Source organism: Dysidea avara, chromosome 11, assembly GCF_963678975.1.
Source record: "Dysidea avara chromosome 11, odDysAvar1.4, whole genome shotgun sequence".
Classification (NCBI taxonomy): Eukaryota; Metazoa; Porifera; class Demospongiae; order Dictyoceratida; family Dysideidae; genus Dysidea; species Dysidea avara.
The window spans coordinates 23,485,279-23,501,626 of record NC_089282.1 but is presented as its reverse complement, the minus strand read 5'-3'; the positions used below and the strand labels follow the sequence as shown (position 1 = coordinate 23,501,626).

The following is a 16,348-nucleotide window of genomic DNA, read 5'->3' as shown; positions in this document are numbered from 1 at the left end:
ATATTTTCGTTCGGTGAAGGCCTAGTGTCTATACGGGGAACCCCTGGGGATTCGGGCATACCTTATTTTTAGCGCATCGTTTTATTAATTGCTTGTAACGCGCAAGAAATCATCGTATTATTATCACCATTCACAAACGAGTTGAATGTTGTGTGCACTCACGTAGTAGCGCACAAACAGTAATTTGGGATGCATGTCAGTTTAATACTGGAAAGCTTGTGACGGAAGTTTTTAGAAAAACGTCACTTAGTGACGGGGGGGCAAATGCCTCCCCTTGCCCCCCCTTGGCTACGCCACTGGCTATATACTGTGCTTGAGCTTGTTTTTTGTTTTTTTTAACTGCACAAAAACGTATCAAAAACGATCTCAGATTCAATCTCAGTATGTAAGTTCCCAGGTTAAATATTATAAATACAACCTTAATATGCTCTATCACACACAATTATATGGCCAATACAAAAATGATTATTCAACAGATTGTACATATAGTCTAGCTACTGCACACTACTAATAGAATTATTGTGTACATGAGGTGCTCATGGTTGTACTGTCCTAGATATTAAATTGTTATATCATCATTACTAAACTCATGCATCACTGCTCTCTATACCAACTGTAGGAGCTGGCTTCAAGCAATCACAAAATTCAAAATCAACACTCATGACACAGCTTTAAGTGACTGACCAGTTCGGCAACTATATACAGTTCGGCTAGCTGTTTCAACTGTATTACATAATTGTCAACTTCAACAACTGTAGCTAGCCGTACCTGGCCACCCCCAAATTTCTGATTCCCCCCAAAGGAGATATCCTAGAATAAACAATGGATTCACAAGTACAATTCCCATGGACTACATTTATGCACATGTATGTAGCTACAGGCTGTACAGTATATGCTGAAAAATACCATTCAGGGATTTGGGGATGTTTGGCTAGGGAATGAAACAGGGCTCAAGTTGGGTACTGTAGGATCATTTTAGTTGGGAACTGCATGGGGTAGGAACTGGGAACTGGGGTAGTCAGGTATTTAGGTCAGAAACAGTAGAATATTAAATTATCTACAATTAGCTATATACATTAAACTAGGTTTGCATATCACAATTTACCACTGTAAATAAGATTAACAGACAAGGAAGCCTCGGGTATAGTTGGTATTAAATCCCAGTTAATAGAACTGGAACCCACAATTGTTAATACTCATGTGCAAACAGTGATCACACGATTTCTACTCGTGGTAGGAGGAGCGCTATTTGGAATTGCTCAATTCAGTCATAAAAGATTGAAGCTGCCGCAAACATGCCAAGAACACTATGCACAGAGTTGGGGTAGTTACTTCAGAAAAGTAACCAATTACTAGTTATTCGTTACTTTTATCCCATGTAACTAAAAAATAGTTACAATTACTTTTCAAAAGGTAACTAAGTACTCTAGTTCCTAGTTACTTCCGTAGTATAAATTATGACTTGTTTTTAGCTTTTGTAACATGAATTTTGCTCAGATATACATCATTAAGGGATGCAATACATATATGCACTTAAAATAACAATTCTGTGGCTATTTCAGGTCAGTTTTAATTATTGCTACGTCTGTTACTCAAGCTGAATCATAGAGAACAGTACGCAGAATCTGTTTACTTAATGTGGCTGTAGCATATATGGCACAAAAATTGAAGTGCTCTTGCTTTTAAAGTATAATTAGTTATAGTTACAATGTAACTATTGTAATTAGTTACTAGTTACTTTTCAGACAATTACTCCTATACAAGTTACTAGTTACAAAGCAAGTAACTAGTTATATTACTAGTTACTGTAAAAGTTATCAGTTACGTAACTTAGTTACAAAAGTAACTAGTTACCCCCAGCTCTAATGCATGCCATAAAGCAGTAGTGCATGCAGGCCAGCTGACGCAGGATGTTAAATTCATAATAGCTAGCTTCATACATCTTCCATATTAAGCACACAATCCAGTCATGATCAATAATTTCATACATTTAGTATACTGAGCTAACTATTAAACTAGCCAAGAAACTAGGCTTTTAACTAGCTAATTTATATAGCTCATGATTAGTGCATGTTACAGCATCAAGGAACATCATTCTCAGTAATTGTATAACTACATGTATTTACCCCCTATTAAAAAATAGCTAGCATACACTATTGCATATTTGTTTCATATAGCTATATACTTTAACAAGAAAACACTACATGAAACACAACATCACTTGTTTTCAGGAGAGTGTTTGATAATTTATAACATATGAAAAAAATATTATTATACTAAATGCTTTAAATGTAGCTAGCTGAATGTATATACAAAACTATTAGAATTAGTCAGCTACGTATGTGACACTGCATGTGAAAAGATTAAAATGCACTTTTCAAATAGTTAATTATTATTTGCAAATTTATAACCTTAGTATCTCATTTCCCTAATAAAATGGCCTGTTAATTTGGCTTGACCAACATTTGGCTACATATAACTGCTTTATTTTTGTGGGCAGGAAAAAATGGGTCTGGTGAATGGTCATTAAACCCACTCATTATGTGTAAAAGCATAAAATTATTCATGTTGCACTTATATAATGGCCAATTGGATAATTAACCACTTAATTAACCATGCATGTGCTGTATATTACTCCACAAATATCTGTGACCACTTGTGTAATAACTGTGGTGCATTAATGTCATTCCTATGCAGAGATAATTATAATTTTTTTCAAATCCCAGTGAAAATATCAGGCAACCTAAAGCATTACCTGACATCGGTATGCTGCTGTTTTACACAATTCATCATAATAGGGAAATCCTTACAATACATTGACAGAATAGAGTGACACAACCTAAAATAATAATACAATCATTGTTGTCAAATTGTGTTTGCTATTATTGACAATGCTTCACTAGAAAAACTCTTACAACCTTCTTCTATTCTGATCTGACATTTTGTCAGGCAGGTTCCATTATGGTCGGCCATGCATGATATTTGCCTGACAAATGGCCTATGTCAGGCAGTAATAATTGACTCATGTTCCTACGGTATGTATATAGATTGTGTGCAGATTATGTTATGTATACTCAATTGATTTAGACACTACAGTTATTAGTGTTGTACATGTGCACCCTATATTAATCTCCTCACTTCAATAAAGTCCTTGTTTGACAAATAATAATACTCATCATTGTACATGTACAGCAATATTAAATTACCCATGGCATTTGAAACCTTATCCAACATCTCTCCACATGTCCAACGAACATTGCTGTATAACTGTGAATGTCAAGCAACGTTAAGTTAAGGCCACACTGAGGCAGATCCAGACATCAGAGAGTGAGGCAGCATTGTATTGTACAGTGGAACCTCAGTTATCCATACTCCTTGGGACCAGGAGTGGTCAATAAGTCTGAAGAGTCCATATCTCTGAAACTGTGTATAAATAACCCATATAGCTTGCAAGTAACTTTCACTTTTCTTGTAACTAAGTCTTACACAATTCAAGTCTTGCACGGAAAATGTCCTATTTCTTGCAAGTTCCTTGCAAGTCACTTGTAGTCTTGCAAGAATCTTGCAACTCATTTCTCCCTGGGTACAGTCAAAAATGAAGTGTATTGGCACACAAAAATGGTGTAGCAGTGTACAGTTTGAGGCCCAAAATATGCACAATGACACTGTTTTTGTGTGTTTACTGAGTGCTATATTTTGTCTTGAGACCATTCTTTGAGTGCTATAATAATTATTTGTTGTATAGCACTCGCGGCAGTGCTTTGACTATTATTAAGACCTTACAGCGCAAGTGTGCTGAAGACCTGCAGGGCACCTGGTTCTGTGTGTACACTCTGAGAAAGGAAGTGTGCTTTGCACACAAAAATGGATTCATGGTGCACATTTTGGGTCTCAAAGTGTGCATTGTGACATTATGTAGTGACAGTGTGACATTATTATGGAGGAATATTGAATGCTGTCATACTGCCACACTGATGCTGTCACACTGTCCCCTCCAGACCCCTCCGACACTGCCACACTGACATTGTGCATTATGAATCTAAAATACAAGAATATCCTGGGGGAGCATCCCCTCCAGACCCCTTCGTAGATGTTGTATGCAGACGCTGATAATGACTGACCTTTACACAATCATAAAACACCACCCTGAGCCATTTCCTAGATGAAGGCTTGCCAGCATCGATATCTTCCCACAAGTCCAACCAACATCAAAACTGTGAATTTTAAGGCCTTTCAGGGGCAGATCCAGACTTTAAATAGTGGGGTTTCACTCTGGAGCATGTATATGGTTTGTACCTCAGTTCAATCTAACTTTCTAGTTGTAATATATACTTCATAGCAAATAGTCACACTCCAGCAACGCTTTGCTGTTAGATATTACTTTAGCCATAGTGGTAATAGCTTGGAAACATCAAAACAATAATATTTTAGAGGCACTTTTAATGTTTGAAGATTGTGGGAAGCAGTTTGCAGTAAAATAAGTAAAATGAGAGTTTTTCCACTACAAGTCTTGCAATAAGTAGCTATTTTGATCTTTGATTGATAAACTGATTCTAGTTAAAGTGATTCTGTAATTCTACTGGATTTTGTCCACAGCTCATGAAGTATTATTAAAATTTTGTATGAATTCTACAAAGGCTGGAATCCCCCGGGATCTGCCATTTCCATGCTATCAAAACTGTACCAACCAGACTGAAAAAGGAAACATGTATAACTCATCAGCATCAGAAAGCTATGACTATAATTATGGAGTACTACTGGGGGCTATGACAGAAGAATTTTAGACTTTTTGCATTATAAGTGGACATTCAGCCCAAGAATTATCCATCAAATTTTGCCCTTATAACTAGCCATTCGTCATTTCCTTGCCACAATTTGCAACAAAAAATATGTTCTAAAATTATGCACTCACAGACACCAACTAAACAACAGAATACTACAAATGGTAAGACAATAGCAAATTAAATGATATTGTCCACATTTAATGTTCATCCAGTAAAGTTGTTTAGTTGTTCATGATATATATCTGGTCTGGGTAGCTAGTTTCCCTGCTGAATAATGAATTGCTCTTTTTCCTATGATAATGATAATACAAAGTCAAACATGTGTAAACATAGTATGTTTGTATTGATATATAAAATTCATGTAATATTGACAAACTGATTTATTTTAACACTAAAAGAATACAAACCTTCATCACATACATATTACATAGTGATTAAAACTTCACATTTTACAACAAAATGGTTATTGCATAGTAAAAAACATTGTGAACGTCACTGTACATTTTAGTGATGGTCACTTGACACTGACCATGCAGTGTCAATGAGCACCACCATAATCTATAGACACTGGCCACTTAAATATTAAGCACCACTAATGTATGTATGTAAGTCCGGAAATTTTTTTGACAAGCTAGGATTTCAGAGGTTGAACTGCCAATCCTATGCTCACCTCAAATTCACCAAGTACAGACATGTGACATAAAATTTGTGCCTTGTTATAATATTTTTGTTGCTGTCATAGAGGGCTCCAGGATTTTTGGTGACTGGTTTCTGATCAGAAGCATAGGTAGACTTTTGGTGCAGACCAAAAAAAAAGAAAGGTAACTGCCTGCTGAGAATTACTGCCTTCCACTAAATATCACTGACAAAGTACATGAAAATCCTTATTTATAGTTACATAGCTTACTACACTGCTTCTCTAATGCTGTGACTGCTTTATTAGAGTGATTGACTACTCTATTAGAGTATCTCGATCTGAACGTCTTGTGCCTTTGCAAATCAAGGCAAAACAATGCAAAAAATATTTTTAACTGCTTGAATACATTTGATCAGTTTCTGGAAACCTCAGAAAGCCCCCTGGAATGCATTGTGTACTGTATATGGTAATTCAGTTGTACTGAGTTTATGCAACTTCTTAAGCACTGATAATTCAGTCAATTGGAATATTTTTTTTTTCAAACCACTACACACAAAACTATAATATTCACATACCATTACATAACTCATTTCTCCTGGTTGATAAATGGAACCACTGTCCTGTGGTGAAAGTCCACTTATAGGAGGTATATTACAGGCTGAATTGTTAATGCTTCTAGAGTCTACATACATAATGTCATACCGATAATAACTGTTATTTGCAAGCAGACATTACCTGAAGCCACTTCAAATTCCACAGGAATAGGAAATTGCAAAATATTGCTACTGCCATCTTCTTGAATATTAACTGACAAAGAATCATCTTCTCCATAACTATCATAATAATCATTGGCCTGCTCATGGTCAACTTCTCTAGGTTGATCCCTGACATCTGTGCATCATGAATTAACAATTAACTAATGTATGATCCATCGTTAACAATTAACTGATGTATGATCCATTGCATAGGTGGATCTGAGGGGAGGCCAAGGGGCATAGGCGGCTCCAGGATTTTTGGTGACTGGTTTCTAATCAAAAGCACAGCTAGATTTTAGGTGAAGACCACAAAAAAAGTCGACGTCTCCTAAGAATGGCTATTCTCCACTAAATAACATTTGTATCACTGATAAAGCACATAAAAAATCTTTATTCACAACTTTGATAGTTTGCTACACTACTTCTCTGAATACTGTGACTGCTACATTAGAGTGACTGACTGAGTATCTTGATCTAAATGTGACCCGTGGTTTCTGGAAACCTCAGAAACTCCCCTGGAGCTGCCCCTGGGCTTAGCTCCCCTGGCCTCTCTCTTGCTCTTCTTGGACCTACAGGACTATATTATTGGCATCAGAAACAGGTGTCATGCATTCACACTGTATTCAGAAGTACAGAAAGCCAAAAGGCAAATAGAAGAAAACCGTGCAATGCACTTTACAATTATAAACTGTACATATGAAGAAAATGAGACAAATAAGTTTGAATTTTTGTGCAAAGATGCAGATACTCTAATAGAGCAGTCACTACTCTAATAGAACAGTCACAGCTCTAATGTCATTAACTGACAATTTTTGTAAATTATTACAATACAACCTTATGTTTAGTACACTTTATCATCAACAGGTTTAATCAATTTATATGCCTTGCAAAGCATGCATTTTGTTCGTTAAATAGCTATGAAAATGCTCTAGACCTAATTTTAAATTTTTTCTCAGAAGATATTCAGCTAGAGTCTTAGAAAGTGTATGCCCTTCATTCATCCAGCTATACCAGACAAAGTTATGTAAATGAATATAACTTGTGCACTAGAGTTCCATTCTTCTTCTATTAGTGGATTTTATCCTATAACTTCTTGCCCCCCTCAGCCCCCCTATTAGTATAGCGGCACAACCAAAAAATTGTGCACTTTTTCATAAAACCATGAAACTTTCCACGTAAATAGTAGTCCTCAATACATGTATTTTTAGATATAGTGCCATCGCTGATTTGACCTTTGGTGACTTTTACGGCCATTTTTGTACAGAAAATTGATCATTTTTGTCTTTAACTCCCTGAGGCAGTAATTAACATGTTAAAACATGGTACCAAACAAAAGATCTTGCTGATAGAAATAACTTGGTTTTTATTTGAAGTCAATAGGTGATTTCATTCTTAAGTTATAAGAATTTTTATTAGTTGCAAAATTTGATAAATTTATGCATAATTATCTGCCCACAGGTAATTCACACCTTGAGGGCAGGTAAATCTATCAAATTTTGTAGCTAGTAAAAATGACCATAACTTTGTAATGAAATCACCTATTGACTTCAAATAAAAACTAAGTTATTTCTATCAGCAAGATCTTTTGTTTGGTACCATGTTTTAACAAGTTAAGTACTGCCTCAGGGAGTTAAAGACAAAAATGATCAATTTTCCGTACAAAAATGGCCATAAAAGTCACCAAAGGTCAAATCAGTGATGGCACTATATCTAAAATTACATGTCATGAGGAGTACTATTTATGTATAAAGTTTCATGGTTTTATGAAAAAGTGCACAATATTGCCAATTTTGGGGGTTACGCCGCTATACTATATCAGCGTCTCCTAGATTCGCCTATGATCCATTGTGTATAACACCAATTTGAAGTATGTATACATGATTCTAAACTATAATTATACTGATGACAGGGAAATAAATTTTATATATTTGAAATCATTTGTTCAATGTGGCCTGATCTTAATGTAAAACATTTCCAAGAACATTTCATTTATTCTGGCACTTATACAGTTGCATTGTGTATGTTACTGAGTAAGTGACATAACAAAATAATAAGTATTTGTTGATGCTGCCCATGCAAATTGCATGTGATGGTTAAAAAAGACCACAACATTATAGGAAATTCACACTCATAAATGTTTTGCATATAGAAAAGGAATTCATTCATTTGACAATTGTACAAAATGTCTGTCAAGTTGTCTTAGAAAAGAAGATTTTAAGCACTGCATTTATGAGTAACTTATTTGTCATACACCTTAAATATTAATTTGGTATTTCAGTGAGTTGCACAATATCTAAATCATCACTGGTTTAATGCTCAATGCTACCATTCGGATTATCTCATAATTTCCTAGTCTCTCTTGCCATTATCTGTGCAATCAAGACACACGGTAGTGTGTCGTGCGGCCCAAGAAGCCGGCGCGTAACACCCGTGAGTATATTGACAGGAAGAAAGAAAATGCAATTTTCGCACCTCCGTAGCTCTGTGCTTCCTTGATGAAACAAGACGATTTTTGCTGTGGACATGCCCTCCAACTGCAGCACTCCACATTCCAAATTTGAGCGAAATCGCTTCACGCGTTCCCGAGATATGCGACTTCAAAAATTGGCTCAGTTTCTTCGTTTTTTTTTTTCTTCTTATTTTTCTTTTTCTTGTCGCACACTTACAAAAACTGCTATAAAACTCGAACGCCATATCCGCTTGCCTTGAAATTTGGCACACAGAAGGGGGATATAAAGGCGCATCTCGGTACCAACTTTGGCTGGAATACGATAAACAGGCAAAGAGTTATGAGCGATTATTTACGAAAAATAACACCAATATGTTGTCACGCCTACAGGGTAAACCGCGTATGGGAAGAAGCTGAAAATCGGTGGGTGAATAGGTTAACTATTGAACCTCAAACCTTTTGTGGTTTCAAAGAAATCGAGCTAAAAACCAGGAAGATACAATGAAAAAACCAACAGTGTGTAACAATTACGCAATCGAGATCAGCTAACAAAAAAACGACTGCTTGCCACGCCTACCAGATAAACCGCTTGGGGTAATGCTTTGAAAATCGTTGTACAGATGGAGTAATCATCTTAGAAAGGCTCATCAATGGTGCAGACTTAGGGTTATAACACGAAATCCAGCTTGGTGCAGCAAGTGCGAGATCGAGATACTCTAATAGAGCAATCATCCTAATAGAGCAGTCACCCTGAAGAGAATTCAAGAGATCAGCTAGAAATAAGAAACCTGTATAGAGATCAGCTACACACAAGTCACCCTGTAGAGAGATCAGCTAGAAGAAGTTACCTTGTAGGGAGTTCATGCAACTGTGGAAAGAGATAGTTCAGCTAGAAAAAATCACCTTGTAGAGTTCAGCTACAAAGAAACCACCATGTAGAGAGTTCAGCTACAAACAAATCGCCCTGTGGAGAGATCAATAGAAGAAGTTACCTTGCAGAGAGTTCAGCTACAAAGAAACCATCATGTAGAGAGTTCAGCTACAAACAAATCTCCCTGTAGAGAGATTAGCTAGAAGAAGTTACCTTGTAGAGAGTTCAGCTACAAAGAAACCACCATGTAGAGAGTTCAGCTACAAACAAATCGCCCTGTGGAGAGATCAATAGAAGAAGCTACCTTGCAGAGAGTTCAGCTACAAAGAAACCATCATGTAGAGAGTTCAGCTACAAACAAATCTCCCTGTAGGAAGATCAGCTAGAAGAAGTTACCTTGTAGAGAATTCAGCTTCAAACAAATCACCCTGTAGAAATATCAGCTAGAAGAGGTCACCTTGTAGAGAGTTCAGTTACAAAAAAACCACCATGTAGAGAGCTCAGCTACAAACTAGTGACCTTGTAGAGACATCAGCTAGAAGAAGTTACCTTGTAGAGAGTTCAGCTACAAAGAAACCATTCTTTAAAGAGCTCAGCTGCAAACAAACCACCTGTACAGAATTCAGCTACAAATAAATCACCCTGTAGAAAGATGAGCTAGAAAAAGTTACCTTGTAGAGAGTTCAGTTACAAAGAAACCACCATGTAGAGAATTCAGCTACAAACTAGTAACCCTGTAAAGACATCAGCTAGAAGAAGTTACCTTGAGAGAGTTCAGCTACAAAGAAACCATTATTTTAAGAGCTCAGCTGCAAACAAATCACCTATACAAAATTCAACTAAAAACAAATCACCATGTAGAGAGATCAGCTAGAAGAAGTTAACTTGTAGAGAGTTCAGCTACAAAGAAACCATCATTTAGAGAGTTCAGCTTCAAACAAATCACCTGTAGAGAGTTCAGCTACAAACAAATCTCACTGTAGAGAGATCAGCTAGAAGAAGTTACCTTGTAGAGAGTTCAGCTACAAAGAAAGCACCATGTAGAGAGTTCAGCTGCAAAGAAATCACCCTGTATAAAATTCTGCCACGAACAAATTTCCCTGTAAAAAGATCAGTTAGAAGAAGTTACCTTGTAGAGAGTTCAGCTACAAAGAAACCATTTTGTAAAGAGCTCAGCTGCAAACAAATCACCTGTACAGAATTCAGCTACGAACAAATCACCCTGTAGAGAGATCAGCTAGAAGAAGTTACCTTGTAGATAGTTCAGCTACAAACAAATCTCCCTGTAGAGAGATCAGCTAGAAGAAATTACCTTGTAGAGAGTTCAGCTACAAAGAAACCATCATGTAGAGAGTTCAGCTGCAAAGAAATCACCCTGTAGAAAATTCTGCCAGAAACAAATTGCCCCGTAGAAAGATCAGTTAGAAGAAGTTACCTTGTAGAGAGTTCAGCTACAAAGAAACCATTCTGTAAAGAGCTCAGCTGCAAACAAATCACCTGTACAGAATTCAGCTACAAACAAATCTCCCTGTAGAGAGATCAGCTAGAAGAAATTACCTTGTAGAGAGTTCAGCTACAAAAAAACCATCATGTAGAGAGTTCAGCTGCAAAGAAATCACCACTGCCCAAATTTCAAGGCAATAGCTCTTTCCAATCTGAAGTTATCAATTGTCAAAGTTGGCAAATTGGATTTGTGTGGAAGACCCCTTTTCGCAAATCCGGTCACATATGTATTATATATATAATTTGTACATTTACTGATAAAATATTTAAAGTACATCTACTTCATCTTTTCTTCTTCCTGTAGTAAAGAAAAAAAAACATAAGTTAAAAAAGTCCCAAAGCTGGCCTATGGGCCGGCTTTGGGGGTATACAAATACAAAAAGAAATGAAATCTAATCCAAAACAGCCAAGCTGTAAAAAAAGTGTGTGGCCCTCAGAAAGGCTCGTTGCACAAAAATTCACCTGAATTGTCGTTATTAAAATTTTTACCATTAACCTACCATCACAGCCATTTCTTGGCCGCCACCTTGGATTTCACATCTTTTTTCACCATAGCCTTTCTGAGGGCCGCACACTTTTTTTACAGCTTGGCTGTTTTGGATTAGATATATCTAATCAACACATTTCATAAATAAACTAGTCGAAGTATGTGTATATTGCTCTGTGACACAAAAGACACGTATGTATCACTTTCACACCTTAAACCAAAGGAGCTTCCGGGCTATGGAAAGCAATTATATACATAGACATTAAAGCCAAAATTGGTTGTGGGGATCGATCAAGTGATTAGTATACATGACTTGGATTTGGCCATGATAACCACTCAGATGGAAAGTGTTTTGCTGTCCTCACTATCTTTAAAGTTGAAAAACCTTGGGCTCAGGTGAGAACTATAGGGCTATAGCAAGAGTTTCCACATTTTTTCGAATATAAATCACACCCACATTACTGATAATAAAAGATTACCACTTTACACGAAATAACTACTCTACAAGCAAGCTTACCCATCTAGGCCTTTAGTATAAGCTTAGAAATTATGCCATAGACAAATCAACAGCACTGATTGAAACATTAAACTCACATTACTGAAATTCTTCCATGACTTGACCGTTCATCATAGCCAAACATAATCAGAATGTACCAGCTATTGACCCATAATTGAATCTTTCAGACATGTGTGTATATATTGCACTTATATTGGCTTGGGTGATTGATCATATGCCCAGTGCAGGCTATTAGCCTGCTAGTGTTATACATATTAGCTGTAGTCTAAGAGTTAACCTCTACCCACTACTATGTATATTTGTTGAGTACACTGTAAAGCTCTAATAACAATAACCCTAGATGTAGAAAGTTACAATTGTACATGACCACATTCCTGCTGCATAGTAGCTATGAATATTTTTATTCTGGTGATTTAATTTCTGCCACATAATTATTTGAAATCAGATCGTGATACTGTAATACTTAGGATTGCATGGTATTTTGCAACTTAGCTTGTTTGAACTTTGAAAGTGTTTCATTGCCTATGGAAATTTATAATTTGAACATGTATTGCAACTATTTTAAACCAGTTAGCTGGAGGACATGGTCAGGCCAGTCAGGCCAAAGCCCGACCACTTTTGCAGATATGTACTACCAATGTATTAATAATATTTATAATGAAAACTGACAACATGCAACATTTAACAAATTGTTACTACACTACTAAAGTATAGTTCACAAACTAGTACTACTAAATTGGCTACTGGCACGAAGCATAACTACAATACCTTGTTACATGATCCACATGAATGGGTGGAGACTTGTGACAATACAGGAAGTGACTGAGTGGCTTCAAATTCAAGAAAAGTATAAGTACGTTTCACTACCAGACATAGTTGCCAAATTACCCTTCACACTGTTCTATACAACTGTAGTGAGATACTCGTTTAAAGCTCCACTTATACTACAGTATTAGTAAGGATCACATGAATGTATGGCAAATTAAGCTTCTGAAAATCACTCTAGATGCCGCCTTGATACATGTAAATTTCCTGGTGGGGCATGCCCCCAACCCCCCATAGAAAGAGCTGTTTTGCAGTTTTAAACTTCTTTGCAGCTCCATCAACCTTGTAAAAAGGTAATGCCTCATTTTATAGCTGTGTTCTCCCCTGTTGTGTAAGTGATGGATGGCCTGACCACTCCTAAATTCTCTGCTATAACCCTTAGCATGTAGGCAGAGTTGGGCAAGTTACTTTTTAAAAGTAACTAGTTACATATTACATATTACTTGTAACTGAACTATTTACGTAGTTACAGTTATATATTACCCATAAAATAAAGTAACTATAACAATATTACAGCTGTCACGTGTAAAACTACCACCTTATCACGTGACATGATTGCGTTGTTGGACAATGTGCAAATCTTGGTGGTTATAAGTAAGAAGTTGGTGAATAAGCTTCGTTCAGTAGGCTTCATTACTTCCTTGTGGCTAGACGTTACTCAGTGGATTACAAACGAGATTAGTAACTTTGTTACTTGTAGTAATAACATTACATAATATTAGATTCGTTACAGTAACTATATTACTTAGGTAAGGTGTTACATTTGTAAGTAAAGTAACTTGAGTCATATTACCTGTTTTTATAGTGTATTTCGTTATATTACTTAGTTACCACAAAAGTAATAATATTATGTAACACGTTACATAAGTAACGCGTAACGTGTTACTCCCAACACTGTATATAGGCTTAGTTGCTATATATACCCAATGAATGGGGTTTGCAAAGCTCTATAAAACATAGATGTGTTACCATATATGCACCTTCATAATCAGATTGTTCACTCTCTTCAGTAGTAGTTTGCACACTGTCATCTTTCCTAAGTTGGTCTCTGTTATCTGCATATCAAACAATATTAATTTTATAATAGGCATGTAAAGCCTACCACAATGTATTAACTTAACATGAATGAGGATCACATGTGCAACTACCCTAGTGTAGTCTGCTATGAAAGGGCTGTGTGCTGTGTTAAAAAAGAAAACATAACAAATTGAGACATAACACACATGACTAACCAGTAACAATGTGAAAGTCTTTCAAACAATAATAAATTTAATTATATAGCAGTGCAGTTTGCAAGATGCATACTAATGAAATGGTACTTTACATCATCTCAAAATCATCCTTACGTCTAACTCTTTCAGCAAAACAGAATTTAATACCAATCAGTGCTGCCAATACAAACATGACCACACAGCTGCCAGCAATAGCAAGAAGTAGCCAATCATTTGCATTATGTTTAACTTCATTTTCATTTCCTACAGTAAAAATTGCAAAAGATTACATTAACATGTAAGTTTTTAATAAGGCATTAAAGTATACAGACTCTCTTCACTTTGCATAATCATGTATATTATAATTTATTCTGTTGTAGAATTTGAGGAACTGTGCCTTACATGAATGCAACTACTTTACAGGATGGATATAAATGGATAAATGCAATCAATTTATAGCTACATGAAAGTTGAATGCTTTTTATGCCCTTCAGTATCAGGTCTATAAACATAGGTGGTGGAAGGGGGGTGAGGGGGCTAGGGGACTGAAGCCCCTCCCCCTCAGAATGATATCTTGCCGAAATTATTATCCTTGTTGGAGTGGGCTGAAAACTGTGAAAAGGATCAGTATACTCTAATCTTTCATTTTTTTCTTTACTGCATGCAGGAATTGTGGAACAAAGTAAGTAATTGTGTGTATAGCTTTGTCTGATTAAATATTTGTATATTTAGTTAGGGTGCTAAGACCTTTTTATGTGCACTTTTAAATAAAAACATGAAACTTGCCACATAGTTTGTATGTATCGTAAAGGTTATTTTTTGATAGGGAGCCACCTCAGATTTGACCTTTGTTGACCTTTACACCCAATTTAATGCTTAAAATGGTCAGTTTTTCATCTGTCTCACCTATAAATGGTTCAAAATTCACAAACTTGATGTCACATTAATGCTCTTGCTCTGAAGAGTACACTAACATTTAAAGAAAGTCCATAGCTTTTACTGTTGCAAAGTTATAGCCATTTATAAGAGCAAAAACTAGCCTTATTTTCTCCCGCCCAAGCACATCATGCAGTATAGTACTTTTACATGGTGCAGACATGCATTTCCAACATCAGAGATTATGATAACATCCGGACACCAGACAATATCCAGTCAAATTGCATAGATGTCTGACCATAAAGCAATTTGTCCGGACACAGTGTCCCATCAAAGCACAAGGAAGGGGGTAAGTAGAATTCCAGGAAAACAGAATGGAAAGCGGAAATGGGAACAACCAACAGAAAATACCTGATGAAGATTAGACTATCATGTCAATATACAGGTTAGATTTTACAGCATGGTGCTTCTTTGTAACACTTTTGCACTGTTCCGCTAAAGTGATCGAAACTCTCTAATAGAGCAATCACCGTGTGTTAAAATACTCTAACAGAACAGTCAAGAATGTTTTGTAAACTATGCGGACCTTTACACCTGTGAATGATGGAGCAACCATAGTTGGCAAAGATTAGGTATGTAGACTAGCTAAGTCATCAGCACTGACTGTTAACTGTTCCTTTAAACTATAAACCTTTTTCAAAGATTCAACACTGAAACATGCATGAAGAAGTTTGTGAAGTATTCTAATTATATAGACAGTGTCTATATATAGGCTATGCACTTACATGCAGCTTCCTGATAAGGAGCTATGTATGATAAGGTATGCTGTTAGGTTGCTTGTCAGGTTGCAGCAGCTCCAAGACAAGTCTTTATGCATAGCTGGTCTCATATGGCACACACTAGCTATATCATCAACACTATTTAAAAAACTGAAATAACTAGTACTCCTTGAAACCATACAAAAGATTCAACAGTTAAGAATGAAGATGTTTACAAAGTATTCTAATTAATTGACAGTGTTTACATAAAGATGTGAGGTGTATGGCCGCAACCTTGTCAAGACAAAAGTTAGGTATGCGGTAGCTACAGTATGTGTCAGGTTGAGGTGACTCCAATGAAGAGGCTGAGGGTTGCCAGCTGTAGTACATTGATTCACAAGCTTTCAATACTAAAAGGCCCCTGGTGAGATACATAGTTTGCAAAACATTCTGACTGCTCTATTAGAGTATTCTAATGGATGGTGACTGCTCTATTAGAGAGTTTCGATTGTTTTAGCGGAACAGTACAGAGGGTCTAACAATGTTACAAAGAAGCATCATGCTGTAAAGTCTAACCTATATATTGACATGATGACCTTCATCAGGCATTTTCCGTCGGTCGTTCCTGTTCCCGCTTTCCGTTTCCATCCCATTCCCGTTTTCCTAGAATTTTAC

At 36.4% G+C, this 16,348-nt stretch overlaps 1 protein-coding gene across 1 annotated transcript; it reads right to left on the bottom strand.

Moving 5' to 3' along the window:
* Positions 1-4,874: 4,874 nt before the first annotated feature.
* Positions 4,875-14,293, bottom strand: LOC136239516 (uncharacterized). The gene is made up of 5 exons (XM_066030256.1): positions 14,175-14,293; positions 13,809-13,883; positions 6,157-6,312; positions 5,997-6,103; positions 4,875-5,075 (listed from the first exon to the last, which is right to left on the bottom strand). Exons 1-5 carry the CDS (start codon positions 14,230-14,232, stop codon positions 5,040-5,042), a joined length of 432 nt encoding a protein of 143 aa, XP_065886328.1. The 5' UTR covers positions 14,233-14,293; the 3' UTR covers positions 4,875-5,039.
* Between the last annotated feature and the right edge of the window lie 2,055 nt (positions 14,294-16,348).